This window comes from Rhinoraja longicauda, chromosome 37 (genome assembly GCF_053455715.1).
Source record: "Rhinoraja longicauda isolate Sanriku21f chromosome 37, sRhiLon1.1, whole genome shotgun sequence".
NCBI classification, from domain to species: Eukaryota; Metazoa; Chordata; class Chondrichthyes; order Rajiformes; family Arhynchobatidae; genus Rhinoraja; species Rhinoraja longicauda.
This window is the reverse complement of record NC_135989.1, coordinates 7,390,833-7,415,564: the sequence shown is the minus strand read 5'-3', so window position 1 is coordinate 7,415,564 and position 24,732 is coordinate 7,390,833. Positions and strand designations below refer to the sequence as shown.

The window sequence follows — 24,732 nt, the reverse complement described above, 5'->3', positions numbered from 1 at the left end:
CCTGACATCAGTCTGAAGAAGGGTCTCGACCCGAAACGTCACCCATTCCTTCTCTCCAAGATGCTGCCTGACCTGCTGAGTTTTTCCAGCATTTTGTGATACCTTCGATTAGTATATAGATAAGATGGTGCCGGAATGTGACACCTCTCTGTGTGATGTCCCAGAAGAGGATCCATTTGCTCATCAATTGACTGGATGGCACGCAGATCAAGCTTTGCACTGCATCTCTGTACATCTCTGTACACATGAAAATAATAAATTAAACTAAGCTAAACAAATGTATCATCCTCGTTCTGTACAATCCTTGCAAGACTTACTTCCATCACCCTTACAATAAAGTGAGCTTTCAACTAGCCCTCATGATATTTGCTCACGATATTTGTCTGTTTATTTTCCATGTTTCCTCAGTAAGCAAACCCGGATGGTTCTGTTTTCAAGGGTTTAAAAGGTTCTCACCACACTTAGAAAATATCTCGCTTTGGAAAGAGCCTCCCGGAGTGACGCCTTCTCACGCCAAGCACCTCCGACCAGACTTACCAACTGAAATAAGTGCCGGCCTCAATTTCACAAAGTTATTAAGTAGGAACCAGTCCTAGGAGAAGCGATTTATTCTGTCAGGCCAGAAAGAAGATTATCTGGTGCTGTTGGGAGTTTTAGAAGGAGCGATTGTCTCATATGTGAGACACAGAGAGGGGTTGACAGGTTTGACAGGATTGATGACAAGATGCTACTGCCTCAATCTGTAGAACGTAATTCATGAAAGGATCAGCCACTTATACTGGTGACGATTTAGTTTTACTCAGAGGACTGTGGATCTTTTAAATTCTCTGCCCCCACAGACTATGGATGCTCCGTTGCAGACTATATTCAAAGACTGAGATCACTTGAGTTTTAGATATTAAGGGAGTCAATAGGAAGGTGGTCTCAAGGTCACGATCATCCATAGATATAAATGGTGCACTGACTTCTGCCTCTGTCCCCTACTTGTGAAAAATATCCTTCAAAGAAAAATGGGAAACACAATCTATCCGATCTCAATCCGAGTGGGATTTTGCAACTACAATTTGCATTTGTATTGTGCCATTAATGCAAAAATTCACTGAACTATGTACTCTGTGAAACTGGCAGTTTGACCAGTTAATGCTTCCCCTTCCTTTAAGTCAGAAAGTCAAGAGCAGTGGAGGATTTGCGCAGCGGAGGAGTTGCTGCCTTTCAGCGCCAGAGACCCGGGTTCAATCCTGACTACGGGTGCTGGCAGTTCTTAGTTTATACGTTCTCCTTGTGATCGCATGGATTTTCTCCGGGTTCTCCAGTTTCCTCCGACACTCCAAAGACATACAGGTTTCCAGGTTAATTGACTGAGGTAAAATTGTAATTTGTCCCTTGTGTATAGGATAGTGCTAGTGTCTGGTGATCGCTGGGCGGCGCGGACTCGGTGGACCGAAGGGCCTGTTTCCATGCTGTATGTCTAAAGTCGAAAGTTATAAGATGAAGTCCTTTACCAGAATTGATACAATCTGATCTGCAAGCTTAACACAGTGCTGTCACAGCTGCCACTCTTGAAATGAAGCATTAAGCTGAACATCTGTTTGACTGTTCCAGTGGTTGCAGCAGACATTAAAAGTCACACCATCACTCTGGCCAAACTGCAAATCCAGCTGTATGCGGGATCTTACTGAGGGCAAAATAGCTATGCTCCCTGCCCACAAAAGAAACGTTCTATTTCAAAGTCCTTTCATTTAATTTGACCGGCTTTGAGATGTGAGGAAGTGTTATTTCAGTGCTCTCTATTCTTTATAATCAGAGGCATTAGGCTCTGCTTACATCGTCTCTTTTGTGGGTGAGATTGGCAAGTTCTCAGATAATCATCGTGACTTCTTCAAGCTGCTGCAGTTTTAACTTAAACCAAAAATGTCAGGGCAGCAATTAGCAAGGAGATTTCAGTATTTACTGTCCCCTTTCTTTTACCTTTTCACCCTCCTGCAGTATGTGGCATATACACAGTGGGGGTTACTTAGAACACAGGAGCATAGCGATGCAAGATTTGGTTTAATCTGGAATATTGGTCTAACAAAAGTGAGGGTGAATTAGTTCAAAACAATAATTTTGAAAAGCTGCAAAATCTGCAGCAACGAACACATCGATTTCAAAATAGCATCTCCTCATTCTATTTGAATATCAGGCTATTACTTCAGCAGATTAATTCTGCTCAATGTGCATCCCACGCATGATGACTAGTGAATGATTTTAACTGTACAGCCCTTCGGCCCACCAGGGCAATGTTTGATGCCCACTGCTAAACGTTCCACAGTAGCCCTCCTCCGACCAACAACACTTCATAAACCTCTCTAAGTGAATCATGAGAGAAAATTAATATAATAAACAAATTATTCGCAGCGAAAGAGGAAATTGCAACACATTTAATCCAAATTTGGATTAAGACCAGCCTGCAACATTTTTTAAGTTTCCTTTGTGTTTTACGTGATTTAAGTGTTTTTGATGTTTTATGGGATTTAGGTATTTTTTGGTGTTTTATGGGATTTAAGCTTTTTTTGGCATTTCATGTGATTTAAGTTTTTTGCATTCTTGGGATTTAAGCATTTTTTGGTGATATATGGGATTTTTTGGGGTATTTTATGGCATTTATGCATTTTTTATGATATATAGCATTTAAGTTTTTTGGTATTTTATGGGATCTACACATTGTGATATATGGGATTTAAGCGTTTTTAAATGATTTATATGATCTAAATGTTTTGGGGTGTTTTATAGGATTTGAGCATGTATTTCGGCAAAATATTGGTTTTAGGTGTTTTCTGGTGAAATGTGGGGTTTAAGCCTTTTTTAGTGATATATAGGATTTATGTGTTTTGGGGTGTTTTATGAGATTTAAGCCTCTTTGGTGATATATGGGATTTGTTTTTTGGTATTTTATGGCAATTTAAGCATTTTTGGTGAAATATAGGATCAAAGTTCTTTGCTATTTTATGGGATTCATGCATTTTTTGGGTGATCTGTGGGATTTAAGCATTTTATAGTGGTATATGGGATGTGTTTTGGGATGTTTTATAGTATTTGAGCATGATTTTTGGTGGTATATGGGATTTAAGCATTTTATAGTGGTATATGGGATGTGTTTTTGGATGTTTTATAGTGTTTGAGCATGATTTTTGGTGATATATGGAATTTAAGCGTTTTATAGTGGTATATGGGATGTGTTTTTGGATGTTTTATAGTATTTGAGCATGATTTTTGGTGATATATGGGATTTAAGTGTTTTAGAGTGGTATGTGGGATGTGTTTTTGGATGTTTTATAGTATTTGAGCATGATTTTTGGTGATATATGTGATTTAAGTGTTTTAGAGTGGTATATGGGATGTGTTTTTGGATGTTTTATAGTGTTTGAGCATGGTTTTTGGTGATATATGGAATTTAAGCGTTTTTTATTGATATGAGATTTAAGCATTTTTGTGTTTTATGACAATTTAAGCATTTTTGGTGATGTATCAGATTGAAGTTTGTTGGTATTTTATGGGATTCATGCGTCTTGTTTGGTGGTATATGGGATGTAAGCGTTATTTGGTGGTTTTTGGGATGTTTTATAGGATTTGAGCGCGTTTGATGGCGATGACTGTCGGAAGGCTGTGAGGAGCCGCCTGAGGCAGGGACGCGCCCCGTGCACGCGCGGCGGCGGTGGGCGGGGCCCGTTCATTTAAATGTGGGCGAAGGGGCGGGGCCAACGGATCACCCCACCGGCCGCCTGTCAAATACCCGGATGGGCGGGAGCCGTCTCCCATTCACAGCGCCCGCCGCCGACATGAACAGACCGCTGCCGCCGCTCGCTGCCCTGCTGCTGCTCCTCACAGTCGTCACCGGCGGTGAGTTAATGTGTGTGTACGCCGGGGAGAAGGATGCTCGGTGCACGCCGGTCTGTCTGAGAGCTGAGGGGGGGGGGTTGTGTGAGGAGAGTTTGAACGAAGGGAGCTGAAGGGGGTTTGTCTGAGGGGAGCTTGAATGAAGGGGATTTGTGTGAGGGGGGCTGAGGGGTGTTTGTATTAAGGGATTTGTCTGAGGGGGGGGGGGGGGCTTGTATGAAGGGATTTGTGTGAGGGGAGCTGAGGGGGTTTAATCTGAGACTGCCTCAGGTGAGGTGAAGCGAGGGGCGCATCGAGCCCACAGTGGACAAGCGTGAAGCCCAATTGAGGGGGGTGTAGGAAGGAGGTGCAGATGCTGGTTTACACCGAAGATACTGGTTGTAAGCAGATTTACAACTCAGCATCTCTTGGAGGGACATTTCGGGTCGAGACCGGTCAGGTGGGGCGGGTTGAGAAAGCGTGTGGAAGTGATTGCGCAGTGTAGGTGAAGGAGCCTCCTCCGCCCCTTCATCCCGTCTGTCCCCTCATCGTCTCCGTCCGTCCCTCCCGGTCCCCGCCCTACCGCAGCTGTCCGCCGCTCCGGGGGGCTCGACCGTCAATGGGACGCCGTGTGTGTGTGTGGAGGGCGCGGGGGGCAGGTTCAAAAAGCCGTCTGTTGATTGGCCTCTCGATCGCCTGTTGTGCCCGGGACCAATCAGATCTGGGGCCGGCCCCGGGGCCGCGCCTATGGGAGGAGGGGCGGGGGTCCGCGTGGAGGAGCCTGGGAGTTGTAGGCAGCCGCTGTCTGAAGCAGGGCACAAAATACTGGAGTAACACAGCAGGTCAGGCAGCATCTCTGGGGAGAAGGAGTGGGTGACGTTTCGGGTCGAGACCCTCCTTCTTCTTCTGCTGCTGTGAACTGTTTATGTATGTACTGTTATGTTTGTGCTTATTCCCAAAATGCTGGAGTAACTCAGCAGGTCAGGCAGCATCTCAGGAGAGAAGGAATGGATGACGTTTCGGGTCGAGACTCTCAGTCTGAAGAAGGGTCTCGACCAGAAACGTCACCCATTCCTTCTCTCCTGAGATGCTGCCTGACCTGCTGAGTTACTCCAGCATTTTGTGAATAAATACCTTCGATTTGTACCAGCATCTGCAGTTATTTTCTTACACTACCTGTTATGTTTCTGTGCCATTGTATGTTCATTCTTAGTACCTGAACTGGTGTACAGCACTTTGGTCAACGTGGGTTGTTTTTAAATGTGCTATACAAATAAAATTGACTTGACTTGACTTCTTCAGACTGGTTAGGGAGGGAGGGGGTCGTTACCCATTCCTTCTCTCCAGAGATGCTTCCTGTCCCGCTGAGTTACTCCAGCATTTTGTGTCTATCTTCGGTCTAAACCAGCGTCCGCAGTTCCTTCCGACACGTTCCACCCGACTCTTCAGGCAGGTTAAATTTAACCCACGTTTTTAATTCCTTATGTGTAAGAAGGAACTGCAAGTGCTGGTTTACACCGAAGTTAGACCCAAAATGCTTGAGTAACTCAGCGGGACTTCTCTTGGGAGATGCTGCCTGTCCTGCTGAGTTATTCCAGCATTTTGTGTCTATCTTTTAAATTCCTTAGTTGGTGTTCGGTGGAGCCAGTTTCTGGTTTCAGATGGCTGGTGACGAGTTTTGTGTAGCAAATCCTCTGGTGGGGGGGGGGGGGGGAAGGGTAGGGGATTGGGGGGGATGTTTACTCGTGGGGCAATCCAGAGCCAGCCAATTACCATTATAAATAAGGCTCGCCCATCTAATATAGACGAGATGTAAAGGGGTCACTATTTGCTCTTCAAGAGCAAAGTCTTGCGCCTATTAGGGCAAAAGTAACAGTATTCTTGACATGCAAAGACTCAAAAGAGTGCACCGTTGCTATTTTAAAGCCTATCAAAAATGTGAATTTACTAAATCTAAAAATGATTTGGCGCTGTAGCCTGCCCCTCCTCCTGATTTTATGTCCTTTCAGTTTGAAGGTGCTACTTTTCCAAGGTTCTTTGGGGTGAGATAATAAGGTATTTCTCTGTCCCTGTGTCTGATTAGTAGGTTTGCATGACACAATCATAATTTGTATGCCTCTCCAGTTTGAAGGTGTAAGTATTACAGGGATATTTAGGGTGTAAGAACTTCCCCTGTGATTTCATTAGATTGAAAAGTGGGAAGTTTACTGCAGAGTCTTAATCCTGAACCTGTTAATTAAAACAAGTTATTAGATGATTGCCACTCCTTGTTTGCTATTTTTCCACAGTACAGTAGTATGATACTGGGCATGTACTACCATGGCAAAGTTCCACAAACTGATGTTCAAGGAGTGTATAGCCTTATAATAAATACTCCCCGGTTCTTGTGCTGTGATGAATTGTTTTTGAAATTATTGTCAGTATGCCTAATTTTTGGAAGGGGAAACACAGACTCTTCAAACACTGAAAGACGGGCTTGCATTGGGAAAGTGGGATAATTGAATGCTTAAATAGTCAGTTGAGCAAGTTGCTGGAGAGATCTTTTCAATTTCATTGGGTGGGTGAAGAGTGAATATCTCTCATTTACTCTGATTTGTTGGTTCTAGAGGTGTGAACCATTACGATAACTTATTAGAATGATTTGCTTTTGGAAATGAAAGGAAGTGATTCACCTACAACTTCTGTAGTGAACATAGGAGTGGAACATTCCACAGGGTAAAAATGAATGATTGTTTCAAGGTTCACTCCTTGAGATAAGAGATCAAGAAATGAGTATCAAGGACATCTAGCTGTCGGGTTAGTACCTGTTTAGGAAAATAACACTGACATAGACATTCAGTATTGTACACACTCCACCATTTGACGAGATCAAGAGCTGAATGACCTATTCCAGTTTATAATTTTTTTGGGATAAGGAAGTTATTCACTCCATCCGGCATATTGCTAGTTTTTAGATCAATCCCATTCCACAATTTTTCCCTGCAGCTGATTCTCTAACACATGACCATGTGTGAACATGTCCCCTGACCCTCCCATGAACAACTTAGTCTATGGATAATTTAATGTCCGATTAACCTAGTCCAGCATATTTTTGGGATGTGGAAGAGACCGGAGCACCTGGGGAATTGACACGGTCAAGGTTTCAGTTTATTGTCACATGTACCAATTAATCACATGTACAAAGTACCATATGTATCTTATGTGCTGCTGCAAGTAAGAATTTCATTGTCCTGATTTGGGACAAAATGCTCTTCATTCATGAAACTGGAAAAACATGCAAACCGTACACAGACAGCAGTTGAAGTCAGAAATGAATGTAGTTGCTGGAGCTGAAATGGTAGCACTTGATGCACTGTCACTGCTCTGAGATTTGTTTCCTCTTGGCCCCTTTATCTCCATGGATTTCTGGGTTATGTTTGATTTGTTGGCTCGTGCACGCTTGGTTACACGTATAACAATTGAAGGGTTCAAATCGACCAAGCCACTCCTTGTTGCAAACATATGATAACAGCTTGTGTAAAGTGGCCTCTGATTGGCTGGCTGGCATGGTATGATCAAGCTGTCTTGTTGACTAAGTTACCGTTGATGGTCTCAGCTGCCTTTAGGTATTGATGAGATGCCACAAAAAAGCTTGTTATCCCGGGCACACACCAACTGAGTTGCGTGTCTCATGAGAAATTAGTCTTTTTAAAGTCGTACTGCAATAATTCTCTGCAAGCAGGCTTTTACGTCCTTGGCACTGGTTGCAGTAATGATGCAGTTGCAGCTCTGTTTCTGCCTCTGCTGCAGTTTGTGTTGTGTCTCTAATACACATGAGCATGCTAGGCACTGGTTGAATCTGAAGATGTCATCTGTGAAGCAGGATGCTTTTGAGACAGTTGTTGCTTGCACTAAATGGGACTTGGCATGCTGTTTGGGCTTGCAAATATAACCTGGGATTCACTTGTGGCAAAATGCCTAGTACTTTCTTGGTAGAAATAAGCAGTTATTATATTCAGTAAGTGTCTCTGTGTTAAGTGCTTTTTTTATGATGGGGAGTGGTTACCGGGTGGAGTTCTGCTCTGTGGTCTTTAGAAATCGTTCGGTGTTCCAACAGAGCAGCTAAGTGTTACTCTTTCTGTAGGGCAACAGCAGATTATTGCTGAAGGCTGCAGAATTAATTGGAATGCGATTAAATGTTCAGTCCTGGGCATTGGGGGGGTTAGTGTTAAATATTATGTTTAAATATAGATGAAGTGTATTGAATGTCTCATTAGATCATGTAGTTAAAGTTGCCTGATGGCAGCTCTTGACCTCAGTTGATACTTTTTCATGCCCACCCTTTTGGTGTCAATCCTAAATATTGATGGGCATTTCACCACCTCTTACTGCAGGACATTGAATTGATGGAATAGTTGCCAGGAAAACTGATGTTTTTAAAAGTGTGGGTATAATTAATTGGAGCCATTATTGGAAACTAATAACCAATGCCTGTTATTGAATACGTTGCATTTCGGGCACATTAGTGTGAGGCATACATATTTCAGCTAAAGGTGTAATTTCAACAGGTTAATTCCAATGATTGTAATTCTACACAGTCTGCCAATCTCGCATTTAATGCCACACAACCACCCTGTTGACGCCCAAGCTGTAGCTGAAATATGTTCCCCGGCTAGAACCCTCTTGACTATAAAAAGTATATAAATTTCTGTCTGAGTTACTGATCTTTGATAAATTGCAGTGCAACTTCTGGAAACTTCATTTATTAAGGTTTGACTGTCTGTTTGGCTCAGTTAGCTCATGCTTTCAAAAAAGTCCCCTTATTGCTGTTCCTGTTCAAAATGTTTTTACTGTTCTCTACGTTTTTTCCCCCTTTGAAACATTTTGCTTTTGATTTCTAACGGCGTATCATCCACCACCTTGCCTACATCTTGTAAATCAGTGGGATCATGGACATATTCTTCATTTACTGGAAATCTCTGTTCTATCTCCATTATTTTAAATACTTTGTCAGATCTCTTTTCAAGCAGAGCTTTATTAAATTTCAATCTTAATTCCTCAGTTGAATGTACACCTATTCTCCATAGTCTAGAAAGATTTCTGAGTAAATCTGTGGGTTCCTCAGTCAGTGATGTAACTGGTGTCACTGAATTTAATGCGGATCCTCTTTGGGTCCTTTAATCCTGACTCCTAATGTATCGATGCTGGGAAAGATATTGATTCGGGTGCTACTTTTCTGAGTGCTACTGACTGCAGCCAAAAGGATGGTGTTCCCTGGGTGGCAGATCAGTATTAATACTCTTGTATCAAAGCTATTGTTGTACAGGGTAAAATCTTGTTGCGTTTAAATTTTTATACTTCCGACTTGCAAGTATGAATGTGAGGTTTCAGAGTTAGGCAATGGGAGTCATCTTTCCTTTTGATTCTATTTAGTTATGGAGGAGTTGTAGCTGGAGTAACATGGTGCTTTGACTATCCTGTTAACTTGTAGCATGCAGTCAGTCATTTCCTAGATTAGTGTGGGTGGGGCCATGAAATGTGTAGCAAGCAACAAACCAATCCTGTCTCGTAAGGCCATCGGCCCATTTTCAGCAGCAAATGAGGGAGGTGAACCAAAGATGATTGTGTTCCTCTGCGTGAGTCATCGCCAGAGTAAAATTTTTCTAGTATCGGGGAAACCACAATTGGAATTTTTGCTTGAATTGGAATTTCTGCTTTAAATTGTTTCGTCAAAGGGAAAGACTTTCAAATCAAAACGCTGATTCTCTTACCACCCCACACAAAAGGGGACTTTTAAACCATTCACGGCAATCTTCCTGCAGATGTAAATTGTTGAGGTTTTTTTGACAGAGTTACTGTTAACTCAATTGGTAATGTAGTGCAGTAGATTGATTATCCGCCTGTTGTGATTGAATCTAATTTTTAAATGAACGGGCAAATAATCAATCGGCTGTGTGCTGTGGTATTTTAGAGGAGTGCCTTTGAGAGGTTTTTCTGCATAGCTTGGTGAGAAAGCTGAGCTAGCAGTAATCCTACCAGTTCTTTCTTGAGTGATAGGCAAATCATTGTGTTTTGGGAAGTTGTGGCAATGGACAGGATAGTGGTGAGGTTGGGCTGCTTTTCCATTCAGTTAGCACAAAAATTAGCCGGAGTAAGCCTTTTCTTTATTGAAATCGTTCATGTTATTTTATCTTGGTACCACTTTCCTGCATTTTCCCCATATTCCTTGTTTCCCTTAATAGCCAAAAGATCATTGATCATGAATTTGAATACTCTTAGTCACTGTGTCTCTACAATCCACTTGAGTAGAGAATGCCAAATGGTTGCTCCTATTGAGGAATAAATGTTTTTCTTTCTTCAGGCCTGATTAGCCCACTGCTCATTTTGTCTGTCAACTGGTTTGATCCTCGTGCAGGGGAAACATTGTATCTGCATCTATCTCTTGAACTGTGTATGTTTTCCTGTGATCATCCCTTCTATTCTCGGAGTACAACCCAGTCTCCTCATACCAGATCCATCACACTTGGAATAATCTGGTTATCAGCATCTGAACAAAATAGCCTCTAGTGCAATGTGGAGCACATAATTGTCAATTGCTGTTAAAAAGAATCAAAGGAATAATTTCCTTTAGAAACCATTGTTTAAGAGATGTGGTCATCAATCTGAGCCCAATAGTTAGTGAGTGGCGACTCTCAAACGACTTAATGCAGGAAATGAGAGAGGAGCGGTAGAGTTGCTGCTTTACAGCGAATGCAGCGCCGGAGACTCAGGTTCGATCCTGACTACGGGTGCTGCACTGTAAGGAGTTTGTACGTTCTCCCCGTGACCTGCGTGGGTTTTCTCCGAGATCTTCGGTTTCCTCCCACACTCCAAAGACGTACAGGTATGTAGGTTAATTGGCTGGGCAAATGTAAAAATTGTCCCTAGTGGGTGTAGGATAGTGTTAATGTACGGGGATCGCTGGGCGGCACGGACTTGGAGGGCCGAATAGGCCTGTTTCCGGCTGTATAGATATGATATGATATGATAATTGACATCCTGCGTATTGCACTTCAGAGCACGTTTGCAGAAAGAATCTTTGAGTTTCTAACTACCAATGCCAGGGTGTCTTCCCTTTTGATATTTATGTTTTCCTCTGATTTTAATCTTTGGCTTTGTAGTGATGAGGAAAGTGACCAGTATTTTGCTTTTGTTTCAGCTATTGGACTGTGTGATCGGAACCACTTCAGGTGTGGTGATGGGAAATGCATTTTGTCACGCTGGCTATGTGATGGACAGTCTGAATGTGAAGATGGTTCGGATGAATCGCTGGAGACATGCAGTAAGTGGAACTTTTGTTCTTTCAGTGGCAGTTGAATTGCACAAAATGCCTCATCCCTGCTAAATTAGCCATTCCAGGGCATTAACTGCTTGTGCTGTAGTTTGTTTTTGTTTGGATTCCCACTCCTGCCTCCTGTAAAATGTTGTGAGGATGATTAAGTAAAATATTTGGTAAGGATAGCTACTTGCTGAGCTTCTGCCATCCAAATGTACATTCTGCAGTCTGCTTTTTTGGGAATCCATTCGGCTTGCTTCGGGAATGGCCCATGTGGAATTCATTTTAAATATGAAAAAAATGAACATAATCCTATAGATTTTAAAGTTTGTGTTGCACATTTGAAATTTTGTCAATGTTTCAGAGAATAAGACCTGTGGCCACCGTGAGTTCAGCTGTGGTGGACGCGTTAACAAGTGCATCCCAGCGTCCTGGCGCTGTGACTCTGAGGCGGACTGTGAGAACAAGTCTGACGAGGAGAATTGCCGTAAGTGGCCCTGAATTTGTATTTCGGCTCACTCAGTCATTTTGAACCACTCCAACGTCAAAGCCTGTCTTACAATTCCTTGCTGTCCTTTTCCACAGCTGCCCATACCTGCAAAGACAACGAGTTCCAGTGCCACAACGGGAACTGCGTCTCTCTGCAATTTACCTGTGATGAAGAAGATGACTGTGCTGACGGCAGCGACGAGCTGGACTGTCCACAACGGACCTGTGAGCCCGCAATGTTCCAGTGTGTCAACGGCTTGTGCATCCCAAGACTGTGGGCCTGCGATGGTGATCCCGATTGCTCCGACAAATCAGACGAATGGTCACAGAACTGCGGACGTCCAACGCCATTTGAGCGTCCCAATCCCTGCACTGCCCTAGAATTCTACTGTGCCACCAGTGGCGAGTGCATCCATGTGAAATGGCGCTGCGATGGCACCACAGACTGCAGGGATAAATCAGACGAGGAGGGTTGTGGTGAGTGTTTACAGAGCTCTCTCCTGACTATGGCCAAGTGTTGACCCGAGGCTAGAGGAGCCTCGGATGCCGGATTCCCTGTCCCAAGGGTGTACTTGTAAATCTAATCAATCAAATCTAATCAAAAGCCAATGTTGCAGCTACACAGGGAATGCCAGAGGTCTGGCAATCTTGAGTTTCTATGGTATTTGGTAGTAAGGAAGCAAGCCTCTGGAAAAAAACAAAATTTGATTGATTGATAGACACTGCATGGAAACTGGCCCTTCAGCCCATTTTCACATCCAGACGCTACACACTCAGCAATTTATGAAGGCCATTTAACCTCCAAATCCTGCGCGCCTTGGGGATGTGGTGGGGGCAGCTGGGGCAGCTGGTGCACCTGGAGGAAATTTATGCCATCGTAGGGAGAATGTGCAAACTCCATGCAAGCAGCACCCAAGGTCGGGATCAAACCGGGGTCTCTGGCATTTTGAGTCAGCAGCTGTACCACCTTAATGTTATGAGCATTACCAAATTAACGGAATCAACAGACATAATTTCCAGTGTGTTCATAAAGGCTTTTATTTCCTTTTAAGCTATGATAACTTGCCGGCCGGATGAATTCATGTGTGAAGACGGGACATGCATTCATGGAAGCCTTCAGTGCAATAAAAAGTTTGACTGCCACGACCACAGTGATGAAGTTGGGTGTGTAAATGGTACGTCGATTTCCATAAGTTATCGTACATTGCTGATTACCATGTTTTTGAATTAAATTTGTCTTCAGTCACTGCAGATCTGTTTAGTTTACATGAGAGATTTTTTGGGCATTAACATAAGATGTAACATAACATCACATCTTATGTTAATGGGACAAGGTGCACTTTTCTTCAGCCAGAAGCTGGTTGTACTTTGAGACTCAATGAACGATTTGCTATGCTGAATGTTATTGGTCTTGCCCAGATTTTAGCCTGGTTAGGTCCCTTGCTGTAATTCCAGGCACCTCTAATTGTGCAGTTGGAGCAAAGAAACATCCCATTCACCAATTAATTGGATACATTTTAAAAATTGATATTTTCTTTGCTTTACCCCTTGTATTTTTTTTTTGGGATGCTGTCCAACTTTGACTTGGTGGTAGCTCTCTTGTTGCTGAATGCTGGAGATTATTGGACCATTTCGTTAGTGGCGTTTGTTATCAGACTTCAAGAATGGAACACTTCCATTCCCTGCATTTGTGTATTTCACTACCATTTGCCTTAATCTGTGAACCTAGCTGCTGTTAAAATTATTAAAGTGTTGTCCTGCTTCCTTACCAAAAAAACCCCATATTTCCCCCTTCGCTAGTTTATTGCATTGGGACAAACTGTGGTTGTTGCAGCCATTTGAGAAAATGCAAGGAATTTAGTCCAACAACTTTCCCTTTTTTTTACCCGCAGTGACCCAGTGTGAAGGTCCCCACAAGTTCAAATGCAGGAGTGGGGAGTGTATCCTCATGGATAAAGTGTGTGACAAGCGGCGTGATTGCCGGGACTGGTCCGACGAGCCCGTGAAGGAGTGTGGTACGTCAGACGTTAAATTTTAACGTTCTTTTTGTCTCTTGCCTTTCTAGAAGTTAGCTGGGCTAGTAGAGATGGCAAATGGGAGGATTGAAGGGGTTTGTGATATAACTGAGATGTAACTGAGCAGGACAAGGATGAATGGGTTGAGCTGGTTTTAACTCCTTTGGTTTCATCATTCTGATTTAGGTGAAAATGAATGCCTGAATGAAAATGGAGGCTGTTCACACATCTGCAAAGATCTGAAGGTCGGTTACGAGTGTCTTTGTCGACCAGGGTTCCGGCTGGTTGATAATGCCAAATGTGAAGGTATGTCTGCATTGCCATCTTCCCAGCACCCAACATTCCTCACACTATTCTTTTAGTGCAAAATGTTATTCTAAGGATACAACTGATGTCGAATCCGTGTGATTTTTTCTTCCTATTCAGATATTGATGAGTGTGAGAACCCAGATACATGCAGTCAGTTTTGCATCAACCTGAATGGTGGATTCAAGTGTGAGTGTAACGAAGATTATCACATGGATCCAGTGACTAAGCAGTGCAAAGCAATTGGTAAGAACCGTGAAGAGGTTTTATTTGAAATTTTAGCGACTCTAGTCGTCTACCTTCTCAATTGCTCCTTTGAGTATTTTTTAAGTTAAATCGAACATTAATTTCCCAGTGCACAGCAGTTTGCGTGGGGTACATAACTAGTGATGACTATAGAATATTGTCAGTAGGTATTTATTTCACAAAATGCTGGAGTAACTCAGCAGGTCAGGCAGCATCTCAGAAGAGAAGGAATGGGTGACGTTTCGGGTCGAGACCCTTCAGACTGATGTCAGGGGGGGCGGGACAAAGGAAGGATATAGGTGGAGACAGGAAGATAGAGGGAGAACTGGGAAGGGGGAGGGGAAGAGAGGGACAGAGGAACTATCTAAAGTTGGAGAAGTCAATGTTCATGCCGCTGGGCTGCAAGCTGCCCAAGTGAAATATGAGGTGCTATTCCTCCAATTTCCAATGGGCCTCACTGTGGCACTGGAGGAGGCCCATGACAAAGGTCAGACTGGGAATGGGAGGGGGAGTTGAAGTGCTCAGCCACCGGGAGTTCAGGTTGGTTAAGGCAGACTGAGCGAAGGTGTTGAGCGAAACGATCGCCGAGCCTGCGTTTGGTTTCGCCGATGTAAAGAATATTGTCATATTGGTGAAGAGGTGGCCTATGCTGACTGCTTTTTTTTTAACCCAAGTTGTATTGGATTTTATATTGCAACTAGAACATGAGATTAGAACAGTACAGCACAGGAACAGGCCCTTCGGCCTGCAATGTCTATGGCCTACATGATGCCTTGATAAGCTAATCATGTGTGCCTGCACCTGATTCACATCCCTCCATTCCCTGCATATCCATGTGCCTTTCCAAAAGCCTCAACATGTCTGCCTCCACCACCAGTGCATTCCAGGCTTGTACGTTTAAAAACAATTGCCCAACACTTAAACTTTGCCCCTTTGCACCTTAAAGCAATGCCCTCTAGTCTTGGACATTCCCACTCTCAAAGGATCTGATTCTCTTCTGAATAATAAGATAACTTATTATCATAACTTTAAACTTCTATCAGGTCTCCACTCAGCCACTGTTGGAGTTGGTTGGGTCATTCCTTCATCAAAGATCAGCACTTTCAGTGTGTGTACAATGTATAACCTTCAATAAGGTCAAGACTTGTGATGCATTGGATAGGCCGGTGACGTGGTCTTGTTGACCTGACCTTAGTTTTGTTGATTTTAATCGATGAATTTGTTTGAATTGGCTGAATCTAACGTATCTCACTCTGAATGTAATTCCAGGGACTGTGGCATATTTGTTCTTCACCAGCCGGCATGCTGTCAGAAAACTGACTCTTGATCGGAGTGAGTACACCCAGCTGATCCCCAGTCTGAAGCACGTTGTGGCACTCGACATGGAAGTGGCCACAAACAAGATCTATTGGGCTGACATGGATCAGAAGAAAATCTTCAGGTGATTCTATCATTAGTTTGGGAAATCAGGGATGGGTTTGGTTCATTATTGTCATGTTTAGTTTGGAGATACAGCAGGGAAACAGCCCCTTTGGCCCATCGAGTCTGTGCCAGCCAGCGATCCCAGCATGCTTACACTATCCTACACACACACGGGACAATTTACAATTATGCCAAGCCAATTGGCCTACGAACCTGCACGTCTTTGGAGTATGGGAGGAAACCAATCCCAGAGAAAACCCATGCAAGTCACGAGGAGAACGAACGAACTCTGTACAGACAAGCACCTGTAGTCGGGATCAAACCCAGGTCTCTGGTGCTGTAAGGCAGCAACTCTACTGCTGTGCCACTCTGAAGTGTACCCAGATCCAGTGAAAAGATTGGCACCTTTGGTAGGCATTACATGGCTGGTGATAACAGCACGATCCTAATATGCTGCCAGGCTGCTGACTAGAGAGATTTGCATTTAGGATTTAGTTACATTTCCTGACAACTTTTGATATTTATGTTGCAGTGAATCCATCTTTTGTGTAAATAGTTGGATTCAAATTAGATCTCTAACCCTCTAACTTTTCTCTTTTCATCCAGTTCTCTAATGGACCAAGCTAAGAACTCTTCTCATCATTCTACGGTGATTGAGACTGAGATTGAAGCACCAGATGGTCTGGCTGTTGACTGGATTCACCAGAACATCTATTGGACAGATTTCCGTGCCAGCACTGTCTCTGTAGCGAACACCGCTGGAACAAAAAGAAAAGTGCTCTTCAAAGAAGCTGTTTCAAAGCCCAGGGCCATTGTTGTGGATCCAGTCCATGGGTATGTGCAGTAAAATTCAGCATGAGTTTTATAAACAGTTTATAAGAATTTATAGAAATTGCCAGTGGGCTCATATTGAGTAGAACTTTATAATCGTACAGGCTTGGTTTCTAAGATATATGGTCTATAATTCATTCCGAGGTGGTGCCCAGACCAGGCTACTCTCTGTATGCGGGTCCCAGAAGTGGTTTTGTAATCACCCCGTTCTTTTAAACCTCTATTCCCACAGCAGCATTTCTTACTTTAACTATGGTACTCTCTGACTATCTTTGCTGGACTTAATCTTGCACTTTAAATGTTATTCCCTTTATCCTATATCTGTACACTATGGGTGGTTAAATTGTTATCATGTATAATCTTTCTGGCTGACTGGCATGCAACAAAAAGCTTTTCAGTGTACCTTGCACGTGACAATAAACTAAGCTATAATTCGGGGGGGGGGGGTGATGTGCAAAATCAAAGTAAGCTTGGCATAAAGTGGGAAGATGCTTTGATGGCTGGAACGCACTGAACTAAGGAAAATGGAAATTTGGAAAGCCACAGGTGCTGGAAATCTGAAAGGGAAGTTTTGGAAGCTCAGCAGATTGGGATGCAGTGAACATAGGCAGGTCCATCATCAAACCTGGAAAAGAAATAATTGAGACAGGAACAGCAACCGTAGGAAATTTGGACAGGTACAAGAATAGGAAAGGTTTAAGGAGATGGGCCATCTTGATGGGGTGCCTTCATCGGCATAGTGGAATTGGACTGATGGGCCTGTTTCAGGCTGAATGACTCTGACTGTAAAATATTTTACTTCCCAAACTTGACAAATCTGGAGCATGAAACTAGCACTTTCTTTCCTCAAATGTCACATGACCTGAGCATTTTTGCATTTGTCAAGCAAGTGAACCACTAGTTGACCATTTAGTGTTTTGAACGATGAAAAGCTAGAGAGTTCAGGTGACCTTTTCCTTTTGATTTGGATTATAATCTTGTCAGCAGTATGGGCATAGAACTGTACAGCATAGGAACAGGGCCTCGGCCCACAATGTGCTGAACATGATGCCAAGTTAAATTAATCTCTTCTGCCCTAGATAGTGACTTAACTAATTGATTCTTTGCCCCCCTCAGGTTTCTATATTGGAGCGATTGGGGCAGCCCTGCCAAGATTGAGAAAGGAGGTTTGAATGGAGTGGATCGTATGTCACTAGTCAGTGAAGGGATTGAATGGCCAAATGGTATCACTCTGGGTGAGTGTTCATATCTTGATTTTAGAGATACAGCGTGGAAACAGGCCCTTCGGCCCACCGAGTCTGTGCTGCCCAGAAATCACCCCATACATTAACCTACATACTAGGGACAAATTTACAACTTGCCAAAGCCAATTAGCCTACAAACCTGTTTTTTGGAGTGTGGGAGAGGAAACTGAAGCACCCAGAGAAAACCCAGGTGGTTACGGGAGAACGTACAAACTCCGTAGTCAGGATCAAACCTAGGTTTCTGGCACTGTACGGCAGCAACTCTGCCATCCCAAATTAGATTTTTATTATTTTTGTCTTATCCAAATGGGCTATCAATTTGAGATGGTCAGTATTGAGGAGAGCTGCCTTGTCTTCTGCATTGACTTGTCTTATTTGACACTGGGTTAGCACTGACAGGTTCCCCTAACCATAGATATTCCCCAATGCTCCATTGGCCTTCACTGCAGCATCATTCCCAGGAATATTTCCCATTTTTTAAGTTATGATTGGAAATTGCATGAGAATATGAAAATGTGTGTTGGGACTGTGTGTGACGGTCTGGTTTTTGTTCCAGATTTGGTGAATCAGAGACTCTATTGGGTAGACTCCAAATTGCACACTTTGTCCAGTATCGGTGTTGCTGGTGACAACAGGAAGACCTTGATCATCTCGGAAGACAAGTTGGCTCATCCCTTTTCTCTGGCTCTGTTTGAGGTGAGTGGCTGGGGCGTGGCAGTGCAGTGGCGGCTTCAGCTTGCTGTCAAGGTTAAAATGAAAAGTGAGCAAAACCGAGTGCTGGAGGAATCAGCAGGTCAGGCAGCATCTGTGCGAATGCTCCCATTGCTCCAATACAGAAATCTGAAGGGTCCTAACCCAAAATTTGGTCTGTCCGTTCCTAAAACAGTGCTGCCTGACCACCTGAGTTCATCCAGCACTTTGTGTTTTACTCAAGCTTCTGCAGTTCCTTGTGTCTATTAAAAGGAAAAGTCTTTTTGGGGGAAATCCAGCTCTCTTGCTTGTGACTGGTTATTTTGTGAATTTTTGTTGTAACTTCAGAGCGCCGGACTAAGGCTGCTTTTTTTAAACCAATGATTTATAAATTGCATTGAAAAATATCCTGTTTTACCTGGAGTTTTGAATATCTTTGTATGTTTTCCAGAGCTGATTGCCTTTACTAATGTTTATTTTTGTTTGTAGGATAAGGTCTTCTGGACGGACATTGAGCATGAGGCTATTTTCAGTGCCAATCGGCTCACTGGTGGCGACATTCTAACGGTCATTGAGAACCTCGACGTTCCCAAAGACATTGTCCTCTATCACCATCTTCGGCAGCCCAAAGGTTAGTTGCAAATTCAGGAGAATTTTTGGAAACTAAACAGAACCACGATTCTTTGGAGGCCCAGTTGCTCGCAATTAAAACTGGTTTGTGGCCAAAAGTCCACATCCCTCCAGCATCTTCAACCCAAAGATGAGCACTATCTGCAGTTTCACTACCCCAATTCCAGTGCTTTTCTTCAACGTGTTTGAAGGCAACCCCATTTCAATCTGTTGCTATTCCCATGTGAACAAATTATTCATGCAGTTTGTCTGGATGAGTTTATTCACCTTATTTTAATTCCTGTTGCATTGAATATGCTTTCAACAATTCCCCTCTCCCCTTCCCTCCCCCCACCCCCAGCTAAGGGGATATCAATAGACAATAGGTACAGGAGTAGCTGTCTAGGTACAGGAGTCTGAAGAAGGGTCTCGACCCAAAACATCACCCATTCCTTCTCTCCTGAGATGCTGCCGGACCTGCTGAGTTACTCCAGCATTTTGTGAATAAATACCTTCGATTTGTACCAGCATCTGCAGTTATTTTCTTATACGTACAGGAGTAGGCCATTCGGCCCTTCGAGCCAGCACCGTCATGGCTGATCATTCTCAAAGCCTCTTTGTTTTTTTTGACCAACTATTTGGTTCGCATCCTTATCTTATGTGGCTCATTACTGACTAAATGTTCCTGTAGCTTTGCTATATTTAAACTATAATCACTATCTCATTCCTCCCAGGTATTAACTGGTGTGAGCAGAATGGGCAGGTAAATGGTGGGTGTGAGCACCTCTGCCTTCCAGCACCACAGATCACCTCGCATTCTCCAAAGTACACCTGCGTTTGTCCTGATGGCATGCAACTGGGGTCAGACATGAAGCACTGTGTTGAAGGTTTGTTTGTTTGTAATCTTGGTTGGGTCTATTGTGGTTGGTTGTGTGATGCTGATTTTGGTTTAACTGAGGAGCATTAACTCCAAAAACATGCAATTGGAAAGCACCTTTTGATTCTGTTTGTGTGGGGTTGGGGAGGGGGACAGTCCCAAAACGTGTGGGGAAAAGGTGCAAAACCAAAATGGGTCCATAATCACGGTGATCAAATTGTCATGGGTGGATTCTAAAGGGCCCAGAGAAGCTGCAGGTGAATGATGTGGAGGTGTATGGAAATATAGCTATCCTTTGGAAGGAAAGTTTATAGAGTGGTAGTTTGCATTTATTAGGGGTGTGGTTGGAAGTGAAACGTTTACCAATGAATTAACATTTGCCATTTTACCATTCACAACCTCCATTTTTAAATGGTGAATAGAGGTTTTCCATTTTTAAATGGTGAATAGAGGTCAGATTATCACAACATATTGACCATTATCATTTTCTTTTATTTAGCTGACATTGAACCTGTCAACTCGAGCACAGCCAAAACATCGAGTCACAGTGAAACGACCACCACGACTGCCAGTCCCACTGCAGCCAGGAAAGTCAGCTCCAACACTGCTCGCACAGCAACGCCTCGCACTAATCCCACCCCGCTTACCACTGTCCAGGAAGTGCTCACCGCTTCACAGAAAGGTATGACTCTTGACTGCTTTCACGAATGAATTTTGACTTTAAAGTTTGCTTTCGGGCCACTTACTCTTCTTGTTTCCTGCAGCAGAGAGAAGTGAGGTTTCGGCAGAAGCAGCTGTTGGAAAACACGGAGGAACTAATGCGTTGTGGATTGTTCTACCACTGGGTAAGTTCAGTCTGGACAACCTGGGAATGTTAAATTGTAGCTGCAACATTTGTGGTGAATCTGGCCTTGGAATTATCACAAGTGCCAACAATATTGCAAGTGACGTTTGTTTTTGAACTCGATGGCCATAGATGCTGATGGCTTCATAAAGGGAGGCTTTATCTAGGATTTGAGTTGAGGAAATAAGATGATCGGTGTGTGCTCTACAAAGTACTAGAGGAAATTTCTGCTCCAAACTGGAGCATAGATTTCTAGCAACACTCTGTGATCATATACTGACATCTCTGGGACGGTTGATTAAACTACTCTTCTATTCCCCCAGCAATCCTGGCTCTGCTCAGCACTGCTGTGTATTTCATATGGAAAAACTGGAGACTGAAGAACACCAACAGCATCAACTTTGATAACCCTGTCTACCAGAAGACCACTGAAGACGACGAGGTCCACATCAGCCGAAACCAGGTCGGCTACACCTATCCTACGGTGAGGGACTGCTGCCTGATACCTCCCCCTTTAGCTTGAAGGGCTCCCAGTGAAATGTCTTTAAACTGCATAATTAATTCACTTGGCATAAAAAGTGGAAAAAAAGGGCGGCACGGTGGTGCAGCGGTAGAGTTGCTGCCTTACAGCGAATGCAGCGCCGGAGACTCGGGTTTGGTCCTGAGTACGGGTGCCGTCTGTAAGGAGTTTGTACGTTCTCCCCGTGACCTGCGTGGGTTTTCTCCGAGATCTTCGGTTTCCTCCCACATTCCAAAGACGTGCAGGTATGTAGGTTAATTGACTGGGTAAATGCAAAAATTGTCCCTTGTGTGTGTAGGATAGTGTTAGTGTGCGGGGATCGCTGGGCGGCGCAGACCCGTTGGGCCAAAGGGCCTGTTTCCGCGCTGTGTCTCTAAATCTAAATCTAAAAAATATTGCAAGATAAACCTCCCAAGTTCTAATTGTAAATAGGCTATTATTAAAGTTCTATACCATCACAGAAATCACTTCCAGGTGCGCTATTAATGACAGTCTGGGTCGTGACTGACCTGTTACTTCTGGACTGATGTCAAATGAGTTAAGGGTTGGATTTCTTCCGCACTGCTGTTTGGGGATATAGACTTTAGAGGGCCAGTGCAGAAACGGGTGCTTTGGCCTACTGAGTCTGCACAGACCAGCGATCACCCCATACACAAACACTATCCTACACACCAGGGACAATTTACAGATTTTTTTTTTTGTTACCAACGCCAATTAACCTACATCTTTGGAGTGAGAGGAAACCGGAGCGCCTGAGAAAACCCACGTAGCCACAGGCAAAACATGCAGACAGCACCCATAGTTGGGGTCAAACCTGGGTCTCTAGCGCTGTAAGGCAGCTCGACGGCTGTGCCACTGTGCTGCCCCCACTGGATTTTAAATGACTGTTTTTGTTATTGCATGAAAATAAACAAATGTCTTTCTTTTGCAGAGAGCAGTGGTAAGCTTGGAAGACTATGGTGCTTGATACAAAGAGCCTACTGCGAAGTGCCTCACTGGAGCCATAAACCCATGGGTTGGGATGTCAGCTGTTCTGTGCAGCCCCTCCCGCGCACACTCCTTTAGTTTCTCTACTGCCCTACCCCAAACTCGGCAGAACCACTCCAAAGGTGTATTTTGTTTTTTTTGCAATCAATGTGCCATTTGCTGTGGATATTTTTTATTATGGTTTTTGTAAAGACCCTGACTTCAGATATTACTTGACTTCCTGAATGCAAGAAACTTTCTTCAGGACTGGTGAAGGCGCTTGCTGCAAGTGCCACGTATCTGACGTGATCAGAAATGGACACTGATCATCGTGGGTTAATCTACTGAATGTAAAGAAGGGATTTAAATATGAAGAATGTTACAGAACTAGATTGTACATAACATTAGAGCAAGATTTTGTCTGAAGTTGTATGTTTTTGTAAATAACATTGTGTACAGCCAGGTCTAGTGGGAGCGAGCTGGAGTTCCCTTTCCTCACTCCACATTAAATAACTTGGGGCTGGTGAATATGAACTGGCCGTTTCATATATGCTGCTGTTGTAATGATGGCTTTGAGGATTTTGTTTATATTGGGATCTGGTGCAAGTTTATGTACAGCCTTGATCATTATCGTAAAGAATACTCTACTTGAGTGTTTGTACAATTCACTCCCAGGGTTGTGTGCAATCCCACACTGATCAGAAAGCATTGGAGGTATCCTGAGGCAATGTGTGCCAAGCACTGCTCTAATCCCTGGTCACTAATAGTAATGGGACTTTGCCAGTGTACCTCCACAACTGGGGCTGTCCCTCTGTTTTGAGTTGGTGCCAGCCCCCACATTTGAACCCAGCTCGCTCTTTAATTTGTAAATAACTGTAAATTGTACAGAGATTTTGCAGAAGGAAATGTTTAATAATTTGCCATGTTGATGTATGTTTAATCTATTTATTTATTTCTGTCTTCTGGAGCCATTTATTGTGAAGCCTCTGACTCCAGGCAGCTTCCCCAGTGCGATGTGGTGGGAGTTGATTCCATGAAGCACTGGGCTGGGTTCAAATCAATACCTGTCCTAACTTTGTCTTTTCCTGTTTTAAAATGTAAATGTTTACAATAGCTGCTTTCTGACAGCACATTTTTTGCAAAATGGGTTTGTCTTTCTACTTGTTAAATTTACACTTACAGAACATATATTTATTTACAAAATAAAAATGTTTAAAAAAAGTTAGACTCTAAAGCAGAACCCATTCCACTGCACCCACTGCAGGATGTGTTCAGGTTGGCAGGCAGCATGCCCCTCAGTTGGTTAAGAAGCGGGGATAGTGAGGAGATTTGTCAACTTGTGTAAAGTGATGGTGCGTGCATGTACCTATTGGCACAGGATCCCGCACAGTGCTGGTGTTGTAACTGGTTAAATTGTGACTGCCTTCCATGCACACTTCAGTGCTGTGCTTCTACTATGAATGTGATTCACTACTTGGCTTCTACTACAAAACCTGAAGGAACCCAGGAGAGTGGCTGGGTGCTTGCAACAAAGTCTGGGTCTCTCTCTCTCTCTCTCTCTGTGTTGGCAAGGTAGCACGATGCCCTTGGTAACAAGGGCAAGTGGCTTGCCCTGGATCCTAATGCCCAGGGTGTGCTTAACTTCAAGGTTGTCAAGTAGTTCATTAACCTACAGGATATATTGGCCAAACTTTAAATTATTTTGTCAATGTTCTGTGCAATGCCTTGCTACCTCTGCTGCCATATCACTGGTGTTTCAGTAAATTTGAACTTGTGAGACTTTACTAATTGCAGTTTTTAAACGAGTTCATGGGTATATAAATCTGGAGCTGCTATTGGGGTAATCTCGCTGCAATCTGTTCAATTTAAATGTCTGTCTTGCCATAATGTTTCTTGATGCAACTGAACCTTTGTGTGAAGCAAACTCATGAATGTCAGGCTAGGTGATTGTCTAAATCACAGCGTACATTTCCTTTCTTGCATTGTTTTATCAGCAATCAGCTAAATAAAATGATTTCAAAGCCTATTGATTTTGCTGCTGTACTTTGAATTTGTATTAAATTTTCATCTATTTGACTGATAATTAAATCTTCAACTAGGTCCTTGAGACGTTAGCCCTAGAGTGTGGAAATGGGCCCTTCGGCTCCCCAAGTCCCACACTAACCTACACACTAGGGACAATTTATAGAAGCCATCCTATCTTGCCCAATAACATTTTGGCTTCCAGGTCCACATCTGTTTCATGCCATTCCCTCAAGTTATTTATACTTTGTACACTGGATGAAACCAAGTAGAGCTTAGTTATCAGTACTAAGGCAGTGAAGTAGGGGTGCAATGAGAAACTTGCTTACAACAGCATTGCAGGCACAGACTCTGATCCCACAAAACAATTATTTAAATATTACAAGTCATTGCAGCATGGAAATGCATCGTGGTCCGAGGAGGGACAAACCACAAACTGGCGACAGGGTGTTGGGCGCCCAAGGCTCATCGATGCGCGAGGGCAACGGAGGCTATCCCGTCT

At 43.4% G+C, this 24,732-nt stretch overlaps 1 protein-coding gene across 2 annotated transcripts; it reads left to right on the top strand.

Moving 5' to 3' along the window:
- Positions 1-3,775: 3,775 nt before the first annotated feature.
- Positions 3,776-24,232, top strand: ldlra (low density lipoprotein receptor a). Of its 2 annotated transcripts, none has more exons than XM_078429582.1 (18): positions 3,776-3,879; positions 11,033-11,155; positions 11,514-11,636; positions 11,735-12,115; positions 12,691-12,813; positions 13,531-13,653; positions 13,840-13,959; positions 14,080-14,205; positions 15,475-15,646; positions 16,234-16,461; positions 17,575-17,693; positions 18,259-18,398; positions 18,882-19,023; positions 19,736-19,888; positions 20,378-20,560; positions 20,646-20,723; positions 21,046-21,206; positions 22,174-24,232. In XM_078429582.1, the coding sequence occupies exons 1-18, from the start codon at positions 3,777-3,779 to the stop codon at positions 22,207-22,209; spliced, it is 2,634 nt and encodes an 877-aa protein (XP_078285708.1). In that variant the 5' UTR covers position 3,776; the 3' UTR covers positions 22,210-24,232. The 2 variants fall into 2 exon arrangements, with proteins under 2 accessions (XP_078285708.1, XP_078285707.1); XM_078429581.1 differs by having other exon boundaries at positions 20,643-20,723.
- The last annotated feature ends 500 nt before the right edge of the window (positions 24,233-24,732 follow it).